This window comes from Mixophyes fleayi, chromosome 5, assembly GCF_038048845.1.
Source record: "Mixophyes fleayi isolate aMixFle1 chromosome 5, aMixFle1.hap1, whole genome shotgun sequence".
NCBI lineage: Eukaryota > Metazoa > Chordata > Amphibia > Anura > Limnodynastidae > Mixophyes > Mixophyes fleayi.
The window spans coordinates 279508954-279533455 of NC_134406.1; the positions used below are offsets into that span (position 1 = coordinate 279508954).

The window sequence follows — 24502 nt, forward strand, 5'->3', positions numbered from 1 at the left end:
GCTACAATAACTTAAACTAGAAAAAAGGTAGCACCTGTCACAGTGGCTTAGTGGTTAGCACTTCTGCCTCACAATACTGAGGTCATGAGTTCGATTCCTGTCCATGGCCTTATCTGTGTGGAGTTTGCATAGTCTCCATGTGTTTGCATGTGTTTCCTCCGGGTGCTCTGGTTTCCTCCCACACTTTAAAAACATACTGGTAGGTTAATTGCCTTCTATCAAAATTGACCCTAGTATCTCTCTCTCTCTCTGTGTCTGTGTGTGTGTGTGTGTGTGTATATGTTAGGGTATTTAGACTGTAAGCTCCAATGGGGCAGGGACTGATGTGAGTGAGTTCTCTGTACAGAGCTGTGGATTTAGTGGTGCTATATAAATAGCTGATGATTTAGACCAGTGTTTCTTAAACCTGGTGCTCAGGCACTAACAGTGCATGTTTCACATATCCCATTGCTTTAGCACACGTGTGATCATTACTGACTGACACATTGTAACAGATCCACAGGTCGTATAATTATTTCCCTTGTCACCTGGAAAGCCTGCACTGTTAGGCGTCCTGAGGAAACACTGATTTACAACATGGTGTCCATACATACAGTTATAAACAGATACTGATTATTTCATCCAGGGAAGTAAAAGGGTGGGATTGTGCAAATATAAAAGCTTACCAAATACTAGCAGGCACTGGTTAGTGAGCATACAGAAGTGGAGCTGTCAAACAAAAGGAAAAGTCTGACAATAATACAGTACAATAGAGGTGTTATTTTGAAGTTGCCTTTGTATATTATTCACCCTTCAATATATTGCACTAGCATAATACACATTGCTTTTAGTTCACATCAGTCCCTGCCCCAGTGGAGCTTACAGTCTAAATTCCCTACTACACTACATACACTAGCCAAGTAACCAGCAGCTTTGATGATACAACCTGTAACCACTGAGCCACCGAGACAAATGTGGAGTAGATTATCTTGAGTGGTGCAGTCCGTGGAGGGGTAACACAGTAGAGTTAGATGTAACTTGAGCAGCACGGTCCGTGTAGTAGCAGCACAACGAAGATAAGTGTAGCTTAAGCACTCCAGCCCTTGAACAGCAACACAGCAGAGACAGGTGCAGCTTGAGCAGTATAGCCCTTGAACAGCTACACAGCAGAGGCACTGACGACCCAGGTGAGAGAACACAGAATAGGTAGGAACCTAATCAGACAGGTAACTTGATCAACAGGCCCAGAGGAATGGGAGGAGGTGCCTTTTCAAGTTTAGAGCAAGAACCAATAGGAATCTTGCCAGCAACAGACAGGTACTCAGTCTGCACATGTGCAGATCAAGACTAAGGGTTTGAGTGCTGCTAATGAGGCACAGGTGAGTGTCTTAGTCTTTGTTTATGGAACCCGAATAGGCGCCGTGTGACACCCTAATTTACACCTAGTGTACAATACTTTAATCAGACAGTCTACTCTAAGTAGGAAAGGACATGAATGATGCCAGGGAATGCGTGGCTGTGATCTGCATATATTAGCGAGTTTCCCCAATAAATGTCTGAGCTTAACCTAGTTACCTTTCCTCTGGGTTGACTGACCAAACTTTTTTTTAAAACACTTTTTTTTTTTAGTGGAAATCATGTACATTTATCAGTTTATTACTTTATCTGGGCCTTGGTCCTGACATACATACATGTATCCACATACATATATACATGCATACATATATACACATACATTCATATAAGCACTTACATACACACATACATATACATACACTTGACATCTGTTTTGTAAGGACACATTTTCTTTTTATGTGTAGTCTGTTCTGAATATCTTCTTGCTTTCTGCAGAAACCAAAATCCTCCATTCATCTTCTCGACACCTTTTAGAAGGTTTGTGACTATTCGACGTAAAGCTCCGGGTCCTGCTCAGACTATGAAGCCCCAGATTGAGAAGTCTAAAAGTGAGGCGGTAAGGATGGAAATCTTGTGTTCTATAGGAAGAAAGACCTGACCAATATTATTAGTTCTTTCTTTGTTTCATTTAATCCCTTCTGAGTTGTATATTTGCATGATGATGACACATGATGAAGTGAAACTGTAGGATGAGTGGAAAGTGGGCGAGTTAAACCCTGGTATTGACACACTGAAAGAGACAGATAAAAAGTGAATTAGTGTACCAGGTGTTCTTTTACCTGTTCCTAGTAGTGTCTTTTTAATTAGTAAGACATTACGCCATTGGCTACAGGGGCTCACACCCAACTTTCTTATCCCTCAGTTGATAACCACATGTAATTTATCATTATTCTTTGTTGCTGCCTTCTTATGGAAAATAAAATAAAAATTCTAAAATGTGTGCAAAACATTATTGAGTACGGATATCAAACACTATTGATGCCAGTGGACATGAGGCCTGCGCCACTGGCTGGGGAGGGCTGAGGAGGCGATAAGCTCCTGGCTGGGGAGGGTTGAGGACAGTGTGCGCCTCCCTGGGGAGGGTTGAGGACGGTGTGCGCCTGGCTGGGGAGGGTTGAGAACGGTGTGCGCCTGTTTGGGGAGGGTTGAGGATGGTGTGCGCCTGGCTGGGGAGGGTTGAGGACGATGTGCGCCTGGCTGGGGAGGGTTGAGGACGGTGTGCGGCTGGCTGGGGAGGGTTGAGGACGGTGTGCGCCTGGCTGGGGAGGGTTGAGGATGATGTGCGCCTGGCTGGGGAGGGTTGAGGACGATGTGCGCCTGGCTGGGGAGGGTTGAGGACGATGTGCGCCTGGCTGGGGAGGGTTGAGGATGGTGTGCGCCTGGCTGGGGAGGGTTGAGAACGGTGTGCGCGTGGCTGGGGAGGGTTGAGGACGATGTGCGCCTGGCTGGGGAGGGTTGAGGATGGTGTGCGCCTGGCTGGGGAGGGTTGAGAACGGTGTGCGCGTGGCTGGGGAGGGTTGAGGACGATGTGCGCCTGGCTGGGGAGGGTTGAGGACGGTGTGCGGCTGGCTGGGGAGGGTTGAGGATGGTGTGCGCCTCCGTGGGGAGGGTTGAGGACGGTGTGCGCCTGGCTGGGGAGGGTTGAGAACGGTGTGCGCCTGGCTGGGGAGGATTGAGGAGGCGATAAGCGCCTGGCTGGGGAGGGTTGAGGACGGTGTGCGCCTGGCTGGGGAGGGTTGAGGACGGTGTGCGGCTGGCTGGGGAGGATTGAGGAGGCGATAAGCGCCTGGCTGGGGAGGGTTGAAGACCGTGTCTGGCTGGCTGGGGAGGATTGAGGAGGCGATAAGCGCCTGGCTGGGGAGGGTTGAGGATGATGTGCGCCTGGCTGGGGAGGGTTGAGGACGATGTGCGCCTGGCTGGGGAGGGTTGAGGACGGTGTGCGCCTGGCTGGGGAGGGTTGAGGACGGTGTGCGCCTGGCTGGGGAGGGTTGAGGACGGTGTGCGCCTGGCTGGGGAGGGTTGAGGACGGTGTGCGGCTGGCTGGGGAGGATTGAGGAGGCGATAAGCGCCTGGCTGGGGAGGGTTGAAGACCGTGTCTGGCTGGCTGGGGAGGATTGAGGAGGCGATAAGCGCCTGGCTGGGGAGGGTTGAGGACCGTGTCTGGCTGGCTGGGGAGGATTGAGGAGGCGATAAGCGCCTGGCTGGGGAGGGTTGAGGATGATGTGCGCCTGGCTGGGGAGGGTTGAGGACGGTGTGCGCCTGGCTGGGGAGGGTTGAGGACGGTGTGCGCCTGGCTGGGGAGGGTTGAGAACGGTGTGTGCCTGGCTGGGGAGGGTTGAGAACGGTGTGCGCCTGGCTGGGGAGGGTTGAGGACGGTGTGCGCCTGGCTGGGGAGGGTTGAGGACGGTGTGCGCCTGGCTGGGGAGGGTTGAGGTTGAGGACGGTGTGCGCCTCCCTGGGGAGGGTTGAGGAGAAGATATGCTCCTGACTGAGTTCTTTGTCTTGGTTGTTCAAGTTTTGATATTGGTTTTTTTTCCCACTGTGTTTTGCAGCTCCCGATTATGTCATCTGACTCTTTATGTGACTTTGAAACATATGATGTAACACTGAGAAAGAAGAAGAGATTGTGTACAGATGTCACTAATATTCTGAACTCCTCAGTGGACACTTTTCACAGTCCTATTCCAAAATCTCCTCTTCTCTCGAGCACACCTTCCGTGCTACTGACAGCAATGCCAAGAACAGAGAACTCTTTTGTAAGGCAGCTTGCTCTGTGTGAACCACTGGAGGAAAGTGTAGTAAAATGCTGTCAGACAGATTTTCCTTGTGAGGTAGATGTCACTGGCCAAATAACACAGCTGCAAAGTGTAGATATCATTTCTGATAAGAGTAGTGTAACACAAACTTCCAGCAATATAAATCAAAAACATACATTAGAGTCCAGTGTGCAGTCAGTTCATAAAAAAGTGATTGGTAATGAATCAAGATCTGGGGTGAAATGTGTAAGGATTAAAATGACACATGGAACCTCAAAATCTCCTTTACGTCTTTTGCCTCCCATCTTGGTCTCATCTTCTGACTCCCATTCTGTTTTCTGCATTGATGAAGAGAAATTAAAATCTGTTTATCAAAAAGATGATGATGGTCAGTGTGTGTTCAGCTCCGAACTCTTTTCTAGTGAAGACGAGACACAAGAGAAAAAGGAGAAGTCTCCAGCATTCCAGGTAAATCAGAAGATTAAGAGTCGGCAGCAGCACAATAAAACCTCGGTCATTGGTAAATTACAGATTCTGATGGAGAGTCCTTCTGCCTGGCATGTAGATAAGTGGAAGTATTTCAACCGAAAAAAATTTCAGCCAGTTGTTAGGCTAAATTCGAAAGTTGTGACTGAGTATTTTCAAAAGAAGAACAGAACAACAAGTAAAAACTTGGCAAATAACAAGAAAGACGTTTATCAAAAAGAAAGTGATGATCACTCAGCCATAGAGCCATCTCATATACATAACGTGGGCAGCATAGTTCTACCGATGAAAGATGGTTGTCTTGGCAAGATGCAACCTGTTGTATGTCTCCAACCTACTTCACTTTCAAAGTGTTACCTCAAGAATAAAAGCAAGACCAGGGATGTTGATGGCATAGACCCCGTGTCCACTAACGATGGCTCTGGTGTAAGATTTCATTCTCCAGCTTTCCATACAAAAACTGGGACTCCACTTATACCGGCCTCTATAGTGAAGAGCAAAATGCAGAACTCCTTTGCTCCACAGGAAGCTACAGGCACTGGAAGGAAAGTTTGCATCAGTGGATTTAGTGCCCAGAGGTGGGGTACCCGCAAAAAAATCCCAACCAAAACACAGCAGCAACTCTCTTTTCAGGATGGAAATGACTTATCACTGCTGAGGTTTAAGGAGGTAAGGTGGCCTGGCAAGGATTGGGAATAACATGTAAGCACAATTGGTCATTGAAAAGAATGGCAGGTTTCAGCTTAAAGGGATGTAAATGAGTGATTTGCGAGAATAATGAGCACATAGAGAGAAGGCTTGGATGAGTTTGAGGAGTTTAACACACAATGAGGAGGTACAAGAAAGAGATAGAAAGATAATGAGTAATCTCGGAGAATAATAAGTATGTAGAGAGAAGGCTAGGACGGATTTGAGGATCTTACTAGACACATACTGAGGAGATACAGGGAAGAGATGGAAAGTAAATGAGTAATCTACGAGAATACATAGAGGGACCATTAGGATGAGTTTGAGGACTGTTACTTGTTACACACTAAGGAGAAACAGGAAAGTGGTGGAAAGTTTCGGGACATGTAGTTGGCTCCATCTTTACAGGTATCTCTTCTCTCATCAATAGGATGGATCTGTTTGCGGAGCACTCTCCTCTTCTCTTTTATTCTCCTCCTCTCTATTGACATCATCGTTCATGAACTCTACGCCTGTCAAGAATCTGAATCTGTCCACAGAATCGCTGACCACTCGAAACCCTCAGAAGGAACATCAACGCTGGGCACGACTTCGAGCTGCTTTGTCCCTTCACCGCAAAAAGAAAGGTCAGTCCCACCAGGAGACAGACATTAATATAACTTTGCAGTCAGGGAAAACCATGTGAAAAATCTAAAATATTTTATCTCTATAGGACAACAGGCTAAAGCGAAGTAGAAGGGGTGTTCAGCATGGCTATAGCGGAGTAGAGGGGAGCGCTTGACTTAGTTATAGCGGAGTAGAAGGGGAGTGCTCAGCATGGCTATAGCGGAGTAGAAGGGGAGTGCCCAGCATGGCTATAGCAGAATAGAAGGGAGTGCCCACTATGGCTATAGCAGAGTAGAAGGGAGTGCCCAGCATGGCTATAGCGGAGTAGAAGGGAGTGCTCAGCATGGCTATAGCGGAGTAGAAGGGGAGTGCCCAGCATGGTTATAACGGAGTAGAAGGGAGTGCTCAGCATGGCTATAGCGGAGTAGAAGGGAGTACTCGGCATGGCTATAGCGGAGTAGAAGGGGAGTGCCCAGCATGGCTATAGCGGAGTAGAAGGGAGTACTCGGCGTGGCTATAGCGGAGTAGAAGGGGAGTGCCCAGCATGGCTATAGCAGAGTAGAAGGGAGTGCCCAGCATGGCTATAGCGGAGTAGAAGGGGAGTGCCCAGCATGGCTATAGCGGAGTAGAAGGGAGTACTCGCCATGGCTATAGCGGAGTAGAAGGGTGTACTCGCCATGGCTGTAGTGGAGTAGAAGGGTGTACTCGCCATGGCTATAGTGGAGTAGAAGGGAGTACTCGGCATGGCTATAGCGGAGTAGAAGGGGAGTGCCCAGCATGGCTATAGCAGAGTAGAAGGGAGTGCCCAGCATGGCTATAGCGGAGTAGAAGGGAGTACTCGGCATGGCTATAGCGGAGTAGAAGGGAGTACTCGGCATGGCTATAGCGGAGTAGAAGTGTACATGGGGTTACGGTGGAAAATAACAATTTCCCCATTGGACACGAGTATCATTAGTGATTGCTTCCACCACCTTACACGGATAATATGTGACAGCTCTTGTTCTTTGAATCTCTTCTGATATCTATTTCTCCCACCTCCCTCTTTATCTCATGGTCTCCGTCTTTTCCCTCCCCCCTCAGTTGAAGCCGGGCCCTCCGATTATCGGGCAGACAGAAGAAATGGAAAAATCTCTTTGACCTCCCGCAACTCCTCATTGGTAACGTGGCTTTGTCGTGTATTCACACATCTCTTATTAGGTAACCCTAGGGTTCATTTTAAATAGCAGACACTGAGTTAAACCCCTTCATGAAAAATGACATTTGAAGCATCATATCGTTCATAACACAGACCTTTTAGAACCATAATGGAGATAAGGTGAGTGGCCTAGCCACAGCTATCAGTGAAACAATTCTATCATTAGGGCAACGATATGGCCAGTTGTGATACTCATTGTGTGATCTATGGTAAAGCTGGGCTGACACCTTATCCTTCTCTCCATTCCCTCAGCTCTTGCTGTCTCCCTTCCAGTCGTCTCTATGCTCTGATGAGCTGACTGATGGAGAGAAAGTATTGGTAGAGTGTCAGCAGGACAATCCCATTGCTTTCTATCAGTGCCTCAGCCAGGATCAGCTGAGACGATGTCAGAAGGTGGGAGAAGGAGTGTATGGTGAGGTGTTCCGGGCCCTTCGGGGAGAGCAGCACGTGGCTTTAAAGGTTAGTGACTATTTCTGGCCTATCTCTCTTACTTATAAAGTGTCTGGTGCATGTAATAGGCGTTGTGCTCTCCCCAGATAATGAATGTTGATGTAAATATCCCAAACAGATGACTGATATATTCATATCTGACATCTCTGCTATTGATAATGAGCTCATTAGAATATTCCCACTCTGGATGCTCTGCTCTTGCTCTCCCTAATGACAATTTTGAAACAGGATATGTAGCTAATTTGAACATTGACTCAGGGGCGAACCTAGATTTTTTTCTTTGGGAAGGGCGGGGGGTTATGCCCCACCCCCTTTTCTCTGTCTGTCGCACACTGTTTTCTTGTCCCTGTTGGCAGAGGATGCTGCCCTTCCGCTTTGATTGTAGCAGGGAGGGGTTACCCCCTGGACCCACTACTTTGTTGGCTATTAGTACAGTAGTATAGGTGCTGAAGCATTGAGTTTGTATAATACACATCTGTAAGACATGAAGATCATTCTGCAGCTGTTATATACCCAGAGGTGTGAGAGATGAGCTAGAATATGGGGCATCTAACATTAAAGCTCATTTAGATGCCCTTTTCTTTTAGAACTCTCATCTTTTTAGATGCTATTGATTAACACTTTCAAGATTTATAGTTGCCCCTCTGTATCTGCTTGGCTGAGTTGTTGCACGTACTTTAATTCATGTCATTGATGAACTCCCTGAGGCCACATAGTCTTCTGCTCACCATGAAGTCATTTTATCTTCTCACTTGTCCCTCTCTACATTTATTGTCATAGGTGATCCCGATAGAAGGATCTCAGAAGATTAATGGAGAACATCAAAAAAGTTTTGCAGAAATTCTCCCAGAAATCATAATCTCAAAGTGAGTAAGTGATGCTCTAAGAGGACTCATAGTACACATGGTATCTATACGGAGGAGATGAGGTTTGGGTCAATGGCAGATGGATGACTCTGTTCTGAGCTACGATTATCTATAATTGCTCCATAATTTATAATGCTGTCCTTCCTTAAATGTGCTCACATTCTTGTTTACACCACAGAAATGTGTCACTTGGATAACCCCTTTTGCCGTAGAGTTGGGAGCCTGAAACACGTCCCCCTGTCACCGACCTTCCCCTCATTGCAGAACGCATATAATCACAGCCATAGTACACCGAGCACGTGATCACGCAGGGTGTGTGGGGTCAGGAGGGTCACTGCTATATCGGAGTGCGTGGGGCTATTATACAGGTATGCTGGGACGGTAGAGGTTGGTATTATTTGTTGGGAGACACAGGCTAGTATGATGTTGTGGGGCACACGGTTTGTATGATAGTATGCTGGCTGGTATAATATACTGATCATTTGGGCTTTTAAACCTACTAGATAACCTTCTGTTCATTGTTAGCATGATCTGCTGTTAACATGCTGTACAATGGCGCTATATACACGTCTGTTAATGGGCATAGCCACACCCCAAGGTTTTTGCTCCTGCCCTTATGATTGTGCTAGCTCCTGCCCTTATGATTGTGCTAGCTCCTGCCCTTATGGTTGTGCTAGCTCCTGCCCTTATGGTTGTGCTAGCTCCTGCCATGTGGCCCTGCATCCTAATTTTTGGTGAGATTTTTCCAGATCTGAGTGTCACAGTATATTCATATCCCTTATTTTCCTATTTTCAGGGAACTCAGCTTGTTGGGTGGAGGTGCTGAAAACAGGACCAGTGGCTTCATCAAACTGCACTCGTGAGTGATACATGTTCCTTTCGCTCACTCTATCTTCTATATCTTATACCAACCCTCAATTCCATAGTGCCGTGTTGTTATCTCCATTTTACTGGCCTCACCTCCATTTTGTTTACTGCCTTTCTGTTCACTTTCTTCAACCCCCTTGAACTCTCACTACTCTTTTATACACACTCTCCTCTTACTCTTCCCTTTATCCCGCTATTATATCCACAGCACTCTCCGTTTCCGTTTTGCTGTTATTATATCCTCCACACTCTATTCTTCCCTTTTCCCGTTGTTATATCCTCCGTGCTCTTCTCTTCCCCTTTCCTGTTGCTATATCCCCCACGCTCTCCTCTTCCCCCTTCCTGTTGTTATATCCCCCACTCTCTCCTCTTCCCTTTTCCTGTTCTTATATCCCCCACACTCTCCGCTTCCCCGTCCTGTTCTTATATCCCCCACACTCTCCTCTTCCCCGTCCTGTTCTTATATCCCTCACACTCTCCTCTTCCCCCGTCCTGTTATTATATCCTCCGTGCTCTCCTCTTCCCCTTTCCTGTTGTTATATCCTCCGTGCTCTCCTCTTCCCCTTTCCTGTTGTTATATCCTCCGTGCTCTCCTCTTCCCCTTTCCTGTTGTTATATCCTCCGTGCTCTCCTCTTCCCCTTTCCTGTTGTTATATCCTCCGTGCTCTCCTCTTCCCCTTTCCTGTTGTTATATCCTCCGTGCTCTCCTCTTCCCCCTTTCCTGTTGTTATATCCTCCGTGCTCTCCTCTTCCCCTTTCCTGTTGTTATATCCTCCGTGCTCTCCTCTTCCCCCTTTCCTGTTGTTATATCCTCCGTGCTCTCCTCTTCCCCTTTCCTGTTGTTATATCCTCCGTGCTCTCCTCTTCCCCCTTTCCTGTTGTTAAATCCCCCACTCTCTCCTCTTCCCCTTTCCTGTTGTTATATCCTCCGTGCTCTCCTCTTCCCCCTTTCCTGTTGTTATATCCTCCGTGCTCTCCTCTTCCCCTTTCCTGTTGTTATATCCTCCGTGCTCTCCTCTTCCCCCTTTCCTGTTGTTAAATCCCCCACTCTCTCCTCTTCCCCTTTCCTGTTGTTATATCCTCCGTGCTCTCCTCTTCCCCTTTCCTGTTGTTATATCCTCCGTGCTCTCCTCTTCCCCCTTTCCTGTTGTTAAATCCCCCACTCTCTCCTCTTCCCCTTTCCTGTTGTTATATCCTCCGTGCTCTCCTCTTCCCCCTTTCCTGTTGTTATATCCTCCGTGCTCTCCTCTTCCCCTTTCCTGTTGTTATATCCTCCGTGCTCTCCTCTTCCCCCTTTCCTGTTGTTATATCCTCCGTGCTCTCCTCTTCCCCTTTCCTGTTGTTATATCCTCCGTGCTCTCCTCTTCCCCTTTCCTGTTGTTATATCCTCCGTGCTCTCCTCTTCCCCCTTTCCTGTTGTTATATCCTCCGTGCTCTCCTCTTCCCCTTTCCTGTTGTTATATCCTCCGTGCTCTCCTCTTCCCCCTTTCCTGTTGTTAAATCCCCCACTCTCTCCTCTTCCCCTTTCCTGTTGTTATATCCCCCACTCTCTCCTCTTCCCTTTTCCTGTTGTTATATCCCCCACTCTCTCCTCTTCCCCTTTCCTGTTGTTATATCCTCCGTGCTCTCCTCTTCCCCTTTCCTGTTGTTATATCCTCCGTGCTCTCCTCTTCCCCCTTTCCTGTTGTTATATCCCCCACTCTCTCCTCTTCCCCTTTCCTGTTGTTATATCCCCCACTCTTTCCTCTTCACTTTTCCTGTTCTTATATCCTCCGTGCTCTCCTCTTCCCCTTTCCTGTTGTTATATCCTCTGTGCTCTCCTCTTCCCCTTTCCTGTTGTTATATCCTCCGTGCTCTCCTCTTCCCCTTTCCTGTTGTTATATCCTCTGTGCTCTCCTCTTCCCCTTTCCTGTTGTTATATCCCCCACTCTCTCCTCTTCCCTTTTCCTGTTCTTATATCCCCCACACTCTCCTCTTCCCTTTTCCTGTTCTTATATCCTCCGTGCTCTCCTCTTCCCCTTTCCTGTTGTTATATCCTCTGTGCTCTCCTCTTCCCCCTTCCTGTTGTTATATCCTCCGTGCTCTCCTCTTCCCCCTTTCCTGTTGTTATATCCTCCGTGCTCTCCTCTTCCCCCTTTCCTGTTGTTATATCCCCCACTCTCTCCTCTTCCCCTTTCCTGTTGTTATATCCCCCACTCTCTCCTCTTCCCCTTTCCTGTTGTTATATCCCCCACTCTTTCCTCTTCCCTTTTCCTGTTCTTATATCCCCCACACTCTCCTCTTCCCTTTCCTGTTGTTATATCCCCCGGCGCTCTCCTCTTCTCTTTTCCTGTTGTTCATAGGGGCAATGTTAGATAGCAGTGGGGTAATTATTCTTGTCAGGACCACCCCTAGGTGTAATCTGTGGTGGGGTGAGATATGGAAACATATTGGGCCTGATTCTTTAAGGAATGTAAAGCAAACAAATTAGTAACTTTGCCCATTGGCAAAACCATATTGCACTGAAGGGGGATTCAAATTTAAAATGTGATGGCAGATTTATAGTTGGGGTAGGACATGTCCTAGATCACCTTTAAATTTCAGTGTACAAATAAAGCTATCAAGTATTTCTGTGCTACATTAAAAAAGAGCTGATAACTTATGTGCAAAATAATAAACTAATTTGCACCCGTTACATTGTTACATGGTTTTATCCAGGAGAAAACTTACTCATTTTTTTGCCTTAATGAATTAGACCCATTATGAACATTTGTGAAATATATGCTTTTCTTTGTCACTCTCTGGATAGAGGCCGTGGTGATAGATAGGGTTAAGTTTGTCCCTCTGATATCATAAGTCTCTGAAGAAAATGTTCTATATTTCAGTTATTTATACAAATTACATCATATTTTTACTCTCAGAATGACCACAAAATATTAAACATCCATAAAATGTTATTTTTAAGTCTCTGGGGAGATTCACTTCTGAGCGATGTCTCTGAGCAATGTCTCTGAAGCGATGTCTCTGAAGCGATGTCTCTGAGCGATGTCTCTGGAGCAGTCCACGGAGACACATCAACGTGATGTTGAGGCTGATATCTCCACTTATTTATCATGTTCCATAGAGGTGACCGTAATAGGCTTGTGCTTATCTTGCTCCTAGTTGAATCTCCCACTGTGCATCTTATGTCAGCTGATATTATATGTACATATGAATTAGCTATTTGTGGTTTTGAAGTTCTCGCAATATTTTTTATTGGAAATTTATCAATGTTGAATTACTCACCTCTTTTAGCATTATGCAATTGTACTTGTTAATGTAAAAGATTTTGCAGTATTGTTCCAAAAATGACAATTGCTTTGGTTGTCTGCTGTGATAAATATACTGTGACATTATATGATAGTAAAATAATCTCTTACTGAAATCCAGGATTGTAGAGAAGTTTATATTAATTAAATCCAGGAAACACATCTCTATCCCCTATGGAATAGTACTGCCCCGCTACAACTGATTGTCTTCTACCCATAGGGCTCACTGTGTTCGGGGTTCATACCCCACGGAGCTGCTCTCTGCCTGGGACATTTACGCTGAGGATAAAGGGACGGAGAATGAGCGGCCGGGTAATGACTGACATAGTAGTGTTGTTGTGTTTTTTAAATTCTTCAGGAAATAAGAAATAAGATTCTCTATGGATTTAGGATGTGAATAAAAAGGAGCAGTCAGGTCAAGTTTTTTTTCTAGTTAATGAATTCAGTGTCTGTAGTTTTCTTACCCCTTTGGTATTTATTGTTGAACTGAAAGGTCCTGCGGGCCCTGGGAGCCAGGGCATGGTGGTCCTTGTAGTTCCACATCAGTACTTAAACTGTTACTGGTATTCTACTATTACCTTAGAACCCAGCAATCCAGGGGTGTCAGGAAGTGCCCCTATGAGGGAAGGAGGCTTACATTTATTGAAGCCCCATTTCCTCAGGGATTTCATGTCCGGTGCTGGGGATCCCACAGTGTCGTCATTGTCCTACTGTAGCAGTATCCAGCCCAGGTTATAGCACTGATGCTAGCTATCTGTTTTAAGAGGAGAAGGGACCATCAACAGGATTACAGTAAGAGTTTTTAAAATGTCATTTGTTTATTTAATGTTTTTATCTTCCATCCTTGTAGGGGCACACTAGAAATACGAGGGTATTGGGCTACACTCTAGTTTGGGTACTTTAAATTTGGCCCCAAAGGTTAAGTTCCTCACCCTATTTACCTTTGTAGTCTACCTGGACCTTAACGTTTTTTAATAAAGTGCCCGTCAGAGCTTGGCGCTATTTTATATGACCGGTAATTTTGAATCATTTTTTTTTTTTTTTATTCATTGATTTTTGCCGAGATCGTCACAGCAGTGGCGGCTGCTGGAGGGCTGAAACGAGCTGACATTACGTCTGCAAAGTCCCAATAAACACCATCGCTGTGCATTGTTAGTGGCAGCATAACAGCAATGCAGTATCAAGTAGCCGGCATCTCTCTGAGTGTTTACTCACTTTTGAAGTAGACTGACCTAGAACTAACCATGCAGACAATCGGAGCATTAGAACAAGCCCATGCTCCGTACTGCAGTGATATCACCTGTTCCCTCAGTCTTATCATGGACCATCCCCTGCTGTCTGGCATAACATGGGATATAGAAGTTGGGAACTCCTGTCCTCTTCTCCACTCCCCCCACACTTCCCTCTCTGCTACTGGCTGTCCTCTCAGCTGTTAATCCCTGTCTTGAATAGAAACATGGGGGATATCTTGAAATGCTTGGCACTCTGTCCTCTGTGCTCTCTCCATTGTTCACTAGCAGAATGTTAAACATAGAGAGCTATAGATTGTACAGGACAACAGGGATCATGAATTCAGACTGGAGAGAGTAATAGGAGATGAGGGACAGGGATAGTAATACAGAATATAAAGGACATTTTTCCCCATGAATACCTTCTGCCTGCCATATCAATGCATAATTGTAATTCCTCTCAGGAATGGGCATATATGCAATATGTGTTACGATGTGTATATAAGTTTGTGGAAGCCGTATAAGGAATAAAGCCGAGTTGCTCCCGAATAAGATGTTGCACATATACTGATAACCAGTGACTTCAGACTTCTATAGATCTTTCATGTAGAGTGAGCCTTAAGCACAGATTTTGTATCTCTATCTGGTTCTGCGTATTGTAATTGAGTTTTACATGGTTTGGCCACTAGGGAGACATATCCATGTTTATTATCTGTCTAATGTGTTTTATTCCCACAGCTATGTTTGGGTCTGAGCAGCTCTTCATGATTCTAGAGTTTGAGTTTGGGGGGGAAGACCTAGAGCGCATGAGTTCAAAGGTGAGTGTCAGAAAACGCAAATGTAACTACAGTTACATGGCAAAAGAGCAAATGTAACTAGGGGTGATATCTGTAATTGTCTCTCTCACCAGCTCCCATCCGTGGCAATCTCTCGTAGTATATTACATCAAGTGACTGCTGCCTTGGCAGTGGCTGAAGAGGAGTTGAGATTTGAGCACAGGTAAGTCTTTGTATAGTTAAGTATCTGTTTTTTTCTGAAAGGATCAGAATAATTTGTTTCATACTTTTTTAATAACCTGACGACTTTCTGCACCTGTTCTCTGGTAGACTGTCCCTCGTCCTATCAGACGTTCCGCACACCCTTAAAGTTCCTTCCCTAAAGCAATTTAATTCTGTGCTCAGATAAATAAACAGCTGTATGGCTGGTCCACACTACAACCTGAAGCATGGGCATATTACACATCACTACATTATGTACAGAGTGCTCCCCAGCACTGGACAATCTCACAATGCGATGTGGCTGATCCACTTAGCACACAGTAGTCCCAAGCATTGGACGGTTATCATATTGTTCTATATTAATATGTTGCTAGTAGACTCGGTTCTCCCAAGCACTGGACGATTGTATATTGATGTATGTTAATATTTTGTGGCCCACTGCTTCACACTTATGCCTCTTCCATATGTGAATCATCCATTCCTTTACTCCCTGCTAGATTGCAAGCTCTATCAGACAGGATCCTCTCTTCATTTCTCTCTTGTTATATTCCTGTGCTGTCACAAGTGTTTCTTCGTATTATCTCTCCACTGTTCACCTGTACAGGATGTGTTGATGCTTTAGAAATTAAAGATAACAATAATTTCCTTCAGGGATCTACACTGGGGCAATCTCTTATTGGAGAAGTCTATATCCTGCACTCTGTCAGCCTCTCTGCATGGTGAGACATTCAATATTCCCAGTGCCGGAATACAGGTGAAAATCATAGACTACACACTCTCTCGTCTTGATAAAGGTGAGTGTTCCAGTGTCATTCATTATGTTCCACCCACAGACCACTTTATTACTTATACCTTCAGATAAGATGGAACAATCGTTCTCATTCTGTTCCAGAGAGAACATGTAATATAGTCTGTTACATAATATGCTGCACTGTTTCCCAGACATAGGCTTCTATACCACACGCAGGAAGTAACCCAGAATCTCTGTGCCTCCAGCACCATTGGGCTCCAAGCTGCGCATCGGAAGGGGCAGCTTGCAGGGAAGTGGGCATGAAACCAGTCTTAGTCTGGGTCAGGCGCCAATGCCTGCACAGGAAGAGTGAGTTCAGGGTCCCGCAGTAGGCACAGGGTGGCTGAGGGGGCTGCAGTTCCTGGTGGTAGCCATCCGTTGGTGCTGGGCCCTGAGAGGAGGTGCTTTCTCTATCTAGCGCTTGCTTCTTGGAAGGCATCCCTGACTAGCAAAGCCTGCCAAAGTAGAGACAGACATCATCATCATTTATTTATATAGCGCCACTAATTCCGCAGCGCTGTACAGAGAACTCATTCACATCAGTCCCTGCCCCATTAGAGCTTACAGTCTAAATTCCCTAATATAGACACACATTCACACAGACAGAGAGGGAGAGACTAGGGTCAATTTTGATAGCAGCCAATTAACCTACCACTATGTTTTTTTGGCGTGTGGGAGGAAACCGGAGCACCCGGAGGAAACCCATGCAAACACAGGGAGAACATACAAACTCCACACAGATAAGGTCATGGTCGGGAATCGAACTCATGACCCCAGTGCTGTGAGGCAGAAGTGCTAACCACTAGGCCACTGGTCCTCCCCTTCTATCTTCTCCATCTGGGCTTGGTGTCTGTTTTGTAGTTTGCATCCACTTTGGCATTGTGCACTGCAGTTGTCCTCTCCGTCTCTCTTCTCCTGTCTGGGAAGGGGAGCACATCAGGGCTAAGCATGGAGGTGGGATAGCGACAAAGGTTTTTGCCTGCTCCAAATGTCATAACACGTTGTCTTGTGCTGTATCTGGGACAGATGTTCTTTGTCAGCATGCAAGGCAGAGGAACAGTGGACATGTTCGTTCCTGGGGGTCTCCCACTAAGATGGCAGAACCTGCCTGGGCTAGATGCTTGACCCAGTTTATTGCCGAGCTTACATAGCTCACCACACATCCCAGGGAGTCGAGCAGGGATTCTCCCTCCTTGCCCTCTCCTGGGGCTCTTAGCCAAAGGGCCTTCAGGCCCCTCCTCTGCAGCATCTGCGGAGCCGACTTGGGATCTATGGCTGGCTGTGTATTGACTTGTCAAGGTTTCATCTTCCTTGAAAATGATCATTGACACTACCAGTGCTTTTAGACAGCAAAAGCACCAGACTCCCTTTTACTCCTTGGAAAAAAGCGAGGTAGCTGAAAACTTGTACCCTGAGGTTTCCTCGTGCCTTGACTAGGGTTGCAACAGGAAACATTATAGAAGATGTGCCAGCCTTCAGGGAAGGCATGAAATATTCAGGATGGCGAGGAGTCGGAGGTTCTCAACAATTTTAAGATGAAAAAAAGTCTGTTCCTACCCTCAGTTGGGAGACCTTTTATGTGAAGCTTGGACAAAACCTGATTACAGGTTTCAGGCCTTGCACAGCTCGCAGCCCCTTTATCCTCTCCTTAGTGAGGATACAGTGAAATAGGAGCCTCTGTCTATAGTAGATGCTACCATAACGCGCCCGTCTAAGACCACCACCATTCCAATTCCAAACGCTGCTACCTAAAGGGATATGATGTATAAGAGGATTTAAGCGAAGGGGAATCTCTTAGATCCATTGTGGCTTAAGGTTTGGGTCGGTAAGGCAGTGGATTTGTGGTCGGAGAAATTAGCAGAGAGCTTGAAATCAGGGAGGCCAAAATCAGATTGATAGCTCTGGTGCATCATATCTGTGAGGCCTCCAAATATCTGGTTGACACCACCAATGATGTGGGGATTCTTGAGGCTCAGATTTCAGCCTCTGATCTCTTTGCACTCCAGCTCACTGGTGTAGGGCCTGGGAGGTGGCATTAGAGTCCCTGCCTTTCTCTGGGTAGGTCTTTTTGGTCCTTAACTGATTAAGATTATTTTCCAGGCCACAGGGGAAAGAGTTTCTTTCTACCAGTAAAAATGCTTCCAAACCTAAATTACCTAGGTTTTGCTCTCTTTGTTACTCAGGAAAGCGAGGAGTCAGACCTCCAGAGCACAAGCCTCCGCTCTTTGTGGAAGTCAGCAGAGTTGAAGACCGTCTTGGGCATACTCCAGGTGTCCAGTTCTGAAGCCTTCAGACACTGTTGGCATGAATGGCAGACCAGAATTTCTCATTGTTGGAGCCCATCTGCTTCAATTCTGGGACCAGTGGTTCTGTCACACCTGAGACACCTGGGTGAGAGGAATCATAATTTGGGTATACATTATAGATGTCCTGAAATCCCCACCCAGACATTTTTTCACCTCTGGCTTTCTTGGAGCCAAAATAAAACCAGTCAGTCCCCAACCTCAGTTGTAATTGTTCTAGTCCCAGAAGAGATGTAGGGATTGGGTTTTTACTTCTTAATCCAGAAATCAGATGTATCATTTCTCCCCATCCTGAACCTTAGATTCCTAAACATCCAGCTTTGACAGGTTCAAGATGGAGTCTTAGAGGTCTGTCATGAACAGCATGGAACAGGACGAGTTCTTGATGTCCATGGACATCATTGCCCTAATCTGGGAGGGACACCACTGTATTCTAAGATTTGCAATTCAGTCCCATACTTTTCAATTTTGGGCTCTTGCTTTCTGCTTGGGAATGCTGTTCAGCACCTGTTAGCAGGTTGTGTTCTTACCAGAGGACAGGATCCTCTCTCTGCAGGGACTTGATCCTTTTAGCTCACAAACTTGCATCTGCTTGTTTTTGCATGAAAGTCAAGAGATCGAGCTGATTTTGAAATGGGAATTTGTGTCATCTGACCAGCCAGTTCATCAGAGTGTCTCGAAAGGTGCAATAGTCGCTATTCTAGTCGTGTGAGGAGACAACCTCAACAGGGGTCGCTATTTCACTATTTGGGCTTTGACACTAGTGACACTATTCAGTGTCGACGTCATAGTCTAAGCTCCCGATAAATGTACTGGAACTCAGAGTGGTTTTCAACGTCTATGTCAGAAGGAGCCAGGACTTGCAAGGAAGCAACGTATAAATCCAGTCAGACAATGCCAGGGCAGTGGCACACCTCAAACACTAGGTGGATACCAATAGTGCCCAGGCCATGAGACAAACCTGCAGGATCATGTGCTGGGTGAGGCAGAATGTTCCAGCGGTATTCATCCCTTGGATTGAAAACTGGTGAGCAGAGTTTCTCTCTAGTCAGGTCTTTCCCTTGGAAATCTTCTAGTAGATTGTGGACAGATGGGGTCAGTCAAATATCGACTTGATGGCATCTTGGTTGAACCACAATGTGGAATGCTTTTGCTCCAGGATAAGGGGAATTTTTGGTACATAACATGTCAGTACCTTTTAACGTTCGTTTGATTTACCTGTTACCTCGTTTAGCAATGCTTCCGCATGTGATTTTGGTTGCATATACCAAGAGGGTCGTGGTATACATTCTCAGGAAGACAAAGGGCTCATCGTGGCATCTGCCTTCTAGACAAGACCTGTTAAGTTACGGACCTTTTAATTACCAAAGTTTAGCTCAGCTGGCTTTAATGGCGTGACTGTTATAACCAAGAACTTCCCAGACGTGGGTCAGATCGTACTTCAGACTAGGAAGCCAGTTTCATCCAGGAATTATCACAGGATGTGGAAGGAAGTGGTTTACTACCTCTTCTTTTTGGTTGTTCTCTTTACTGCTTTTCTTACAGGTGTGTCTGGATGTGGGCTTGGGACTTCACTCCTTGAACGTTCAGCTTTCAGACTTTAGACCCCTCTGGGTATTTTTTTTTAAAAAAAAATTATTTTTCAAAACTGGCACTTTTACTGGAAATGCAGACATTCTTGCATGTGAAACCTCCATAGATCCTCCCGATAGCTTCTTTGGATCTCAATCTGGTGATCACAGCCTTACAGTAACTTCCTTTTCACCTTTGGATTCTGTGAGGTTAAAGTTCCTAACATGGTAACCTGTCTATTGGCTTTCAGCTAGGAGTTTTAAGTAGCTGAGGTTTCTGTCTTGTAGGTCTCCATATCGCTTATTTCATGAAGACAGGGTGGCAGGATTAAGTCTTCCTTTCAGCCCACCTCAATCAGGACATTGTGATTCTGGCCTTAGACTGTAGTAGGCCTCTGGGCGTTATCAGGGTCTGTGTCCATAGGACCTGTGAAGTGTGCAGGACGGATGACCTTTTGGTCATCTATGATGTCCACAACACAAGTTAGCCAACATCCATGCAGAATATTGCTAGGGGGTTTCCTGTGGTAATTTGTCAGGTTTACCATGGAGCAGGTACCCTTTTCCTGAAAATGTAATGCCACATTCTACCAGATCAGTGACTGGCTTCTGGGCAGCTCATGGTCTCTAATGAGCGGCAGTGTCGGGCAAACAACTGGTCCTCGGTACACATGTTTGAAGTTTGACAGATTCAATGTTTTTGCATCCAAAGATGACGTATGGTGGTGTGCACTGCTACTTCTGTTAGTACCCTTCTGTGGGACATTCCCATTGTTTCCAGTGGCCCCACATGGATGAAAGAGAAAACAGGATATTTTTACTTGGATTAAATAATTTCCCAGTTTTCCAGTGGGGGACTTTTCCCTTTAAGCTTTTATTCTTTGTTCTTTCCTGTTCTCCTTGTTAAGGTTCTATTTTCCTGTTGTTGCCAGAGAACCTTGTTCTCTACTATCTCGTTCATTGTCTCCTTCTTCTGTCCTTGGGGCTTTATTAAAAACAAACAAAAAAACACCATTATTGCTGCTTCCATACCCAATGTTTCCAGTGTCCAACAATGGACTCGGAGAAAATGATTTAGCGTAAGTATAAAAAGCCCGTTTTTTTTATTATGCATCACCATTTAATATTGTACGAAAATAAGTATGACTCTTTTCATAAGAATTTACAATGCATCAGAAGAATGACAGTGTGAGACACACACGTAGGTGAGCTGGTTGAAGGTATTGGTGAGGAGCTGGAGGAAACTATTCTGAAAGGACTCTTTGTTATTAAGCTTAAACACATATAAAACAACAAACTTTATTTCACATTGCACAGTGCTGTCCTGAAATGGTTTGATCATTCACACACGTTTTTAATAGAGATGCTCACTGACCCCCGTGTTTTGGTATTGGTTTTGGATCTGGATTACCGTCGTGTTTTGGTTTTGCCAAACCGCCATTGCGTGTTTTGGTTTTGGTTTTGTTTGGTTTTGTTTTGCTATTTTGTTGAAGAATCAAAAATGTTTTTGGGCATAAACTAACCAAATTTAGTGCTCCACCTGTTTCTTGGATAAGTAAGGTAATTCTAAAGCTAATAAATTAGGAAGAAAACAGTTTAATCCCTGGTAGGCCGTCCTTAATTCTGCACACGAACCTGATTGTCTTCCTCTCCATCTTAGCCTATTGGCAATGCAGCCATCGTCTTTGGGTGTATATTACACCCTACACTTCTAGTTAAATATCTAAATAAATGGACAAAGGCAGTTTGGTTTCTGTCTCTATAGCCCCCCCCGCCCTCCACTAGTAGTTGAATAGAAAAAAAGCAGCCTGCATAGACTGTAGAATTAGAATATAAAAAGAAATGGACAAATGCAGTTTGGTATCTGTCTGCATCAGCCCCCCCCCTTCCCCCATCCACTTGTAGTAAAATAGAAAAAAAGCAGCCTGCATAGACCGTAGAACTAGAATATACAAAGAAATGGACAAAGGCAGTTTGGTATCTGTCTGCATCAGATCCCCTCTCCACAAAGAGTAAAATAGAAAACTATTTAGCCGTTATATAATCTAGAATATAAATATGAATTGAGAAAGGCAATTTGGTATCTGTCTGCATCATAATCATCAACATCCTCATTAGCGCCATCGTCACCTCCACAAATCTCCCCCTCATCCTCTTCTAATTCCAAAGTGGCATCCTCAATTTGTGTATCAGCGACTACACTCGGGCTGTTCAGGCACACATCAGCAGAACTGCTGAAAGGCCCCTTCTTTATGGGTACACTAACAGAATGCTCACGATTAGACATCCCACTGTTGGATGGACTCTCCACAGGGATTGGTGTCATTTCTGATTCAGAGCAAACATTATCCTCTAATGCCTTACTGTTATCTTGCAGCTCGGCTTTGACGCGTAACAGTAGTTGTGCACCAATTGTAGGCTCGGTAACATTTTTGGATCTGCCACTAATAGAGAAAGGCGAAGGCCTCATTCTCTCTTTGCCACTGCGTGTGTAGAATGGCATGTTGGCAATTTTTTTTTTATCGGCAGTTAACTTTTCCTCAGTTACACTTCTTTTTCACTTGAACACAGTAAATTTTTTTTGGGTGTGTGTTTTTGTGCCTGATTTAAAAACACGGTGTAGTTTGACATCGCCTTTCCCAGATGACGTACTGGGAACACTACCATCAGGACTGGTGACAGATCATGGTTGCTTATTTTGCTCATATGTGGACTGCTTTGAATCCATTCTGAGCCCAAAGCAGTTGTAGTGCTACAAATTGTTTTTGACACTGCTGCCAAATAGGACTTTTTTGACAGGCAGAAAAATTTCGTCAAAAGAATGGGGGACACCCCAAAAGCAAATGGGAATGCTAAATATATTATTTTGACACTGCTGCAAAATAGGACTTTTTTGACAGCCAGATAAATTTCTGCAAAAGAATGGGGGACACCCCAACAACACTTGGAGTGCCAGAAACTGAACAAAAACCCTCCTCTCTTCTCCTCTTACTGCTGTAACAACTGATTACAATGGTATTGAATACAGTCAATCACTGTCCCTGCGCTGATATAGCCAGTGTGACCTAACCCTGCTCTCTCCCTCTGTCACATGGCGATGGATTGCTGTGGAGGTATTTATGCTTTTCATATCTCGCGAGAACCGAGCTCAGAAAAACGAATACGTCACGATGACGTTTTGCCTCAATTTCAAATCCAAATGGGCAGAAGAGTACCGAGCGTGCTCGGCTCAGTACTCGGATACCCTAAATTCGGTAGGATTCAGATCTCGGGGAACCGAGCCCGCCCATCTCTAGTTTTTAATGACTTGTTGAGATTACTGGAGTAAAATAGAAAGTTCCATAGAACCCTATAGATTGATGCAAGAGGAGGTTACAAGAGAGAAGGGGTTAATGGATCGTTAGCATTGGGCAGGCTTTATATGTTTATCCTGAGTATCAGCTGGGCTCAGTGGAAGGTAGAGGATGTCCACTCCATGAGGTGATGACGTCTGGCATGTTCATACATCACAAGTGGCTGGCAGCTGGGATATTACAAGTATAGAAGATTACTTTCTCTGTGTATTTTACTGATCCTTGTGTCTTGCTATAGAAAGTATTGATTTTCTTGTACGGTTACAGAGCTGGTAAGAACTCAGCTACACATCCCCTCTCACCCCCTCTGTCTCTTCCAGACGGACTCACTGTGTTCTGTGACCTATCCACCGACGAGGAGCTGTTCCTGGGAGAGGGAGATCTACAATTTGATGTTTATCGAAGCACTAGACAGGAGAATCAGTAAGTGACTGCATTAAGTGCATCCTTAGTAAATTGGTATTAATAGGTAACATCCTCCATAATACCCTTACTCTTCATCATCCTCCAATATCTGCTCATCAATGCACTTTAATTGTTCTGGTGCTTGATCCATGCAGAAATATATAGAGAGAGAGAAATGATGCATAAAACATTAGGACAGAAGTCTTGTGTGCAGAAGGTGGTTTGGTATCAGAGATATTATATACAGGTGATATCTTGTGTCTGCATCTCACGTTTTCGCTTCTGCTTCAGGAACAACTGGTCCTCATACAGACCACACTCCAACGTGCTGTGGCTGCACTATCTGTGTGACAAGCTGCTGCAGGAAGTTCAGTATGTGAAGAAGCCGACATCGGTGTCTCATCGGAGGGAGCTCCGCAAGCTGCGCGACTTTAGAAGAGACGTACTGCAGTTCAGCTCTGCGACAGATGTTCTGCAGAGATGCAAGCTTTTTAAATGATTTCATTGATGGACCCTGCCCAGAAAGGGCCCTTCACGTCCGCTGCGTTATATAGGAGCTCTGTGATTATAGACCCTGATGTTATATAGTACACCAGGTTCTGCAGAGGAATAAACTGTCCTTGTTTGATAGTATTCCCCACCAGGAGGTTCCTTACAGAGTATTTTACCCACTAATTATCCTCTACAGAACAACTCTCCCCTGTATATTTTACCCCTCCCAGGAGGCTGAGAGACTACAGATCTGTTCACCAGATGACTGCAGATTGTTGGCTTGTCCCTCCATCGTATCCTCTCATTGCTCCAGGGGAGACAATTTGTGGACTGACTTAATGTCAGTTATTTCACAATCTCAACATTATGCAGCTTTACAGCTTGTTCCATCTTAGGATTTTTTTTAAATAATTGCAAAGACTCTCGCCATAATTAAAAATAAATGATCTAATATCTTTTATGTCTTTAGAAATGTACAATTTCCCATATTATTGAGTTCTCCATCTTCTTTATTAGGGGTTATGATGATCTCTGATATTAAACCGCTGCCGCAGATTGCCTGAATTACCATGTGTCCAATACTTGGACTTGTCAGCTATATGTAATGTTTCGTGTAAAGAAACCTGTCGGCTTTACGGAGACAGAATCCACATGATTTCCAGCTTGGATGGGAAGGAAGGAAGCCAGATACAGGCGGCAGATCCAATCTATCCTATATAGAAACCAGGATTCATCTTTCCCACTGGACAGACTAGATAGTAAGATG

At 45.2% G+C, this 24502-nt stretch overlaps 1 protein-coding gene across 4 annotated transcripts in view; it reads left to right on the plus strand.

Moving 5' to 3' along the window:
• HASPIN (histone H3 associated protein kinase) overlaps nt 1–24300 on the plus strand; it is a 67174-nt gene extending 42874 nt beyond the window's left edge. For 3 of the 4 annotated variants that reach the window (XM_075214339.1, XM_075214340.1, XM_075214341.1), the window contains 13 exons: nt 1831–1951; nt 3948–5306; nt 5755–5950; nt 7011–7087; nt 7378–7584; nt 8356–8441; nt 9238–9300; nt 12816–12907; nt 14563–14642; nt 14735–14823; nt 15474–15616; nt 23160–23262; nt 23536–24300. In XM_075214339.1, the coding sequence (XP_075070440.1) occupies nt 1831–1951; nt 3948–5306; nt 5755–5950; nt 7011–7087; nt 7378–7584; nt 8356–8441; nt 9238–9300; nt 12816–12907; nt 14563–14642; nt 14735–14823; nt 15474–15616; nt 23160–23262; nt 23536–23743 (2824 nt within the window). In that variant the 3' untranslated portion in view covers nt 23744–24300. Of the gene's footprint in view, nt 1–1830; nt 1952–3947; nt 5307–5754; nt 5951–7010; nt 7088–7377; nt 7585–8355; nt 8442–9237; nt 9301–12815; nt 12908–13257; nt 14538–14562; nt 14643–14734; nt 14824–15473; nt 15617–23159; nt 23263–23535 lie in introns of those variants that run through there. The other variant, XM_075214342.1, reaches the window with a different exon arrangement.
• The last annotated feature ends 202 nt before the right edge of the window (nt 24301–24502 follow it).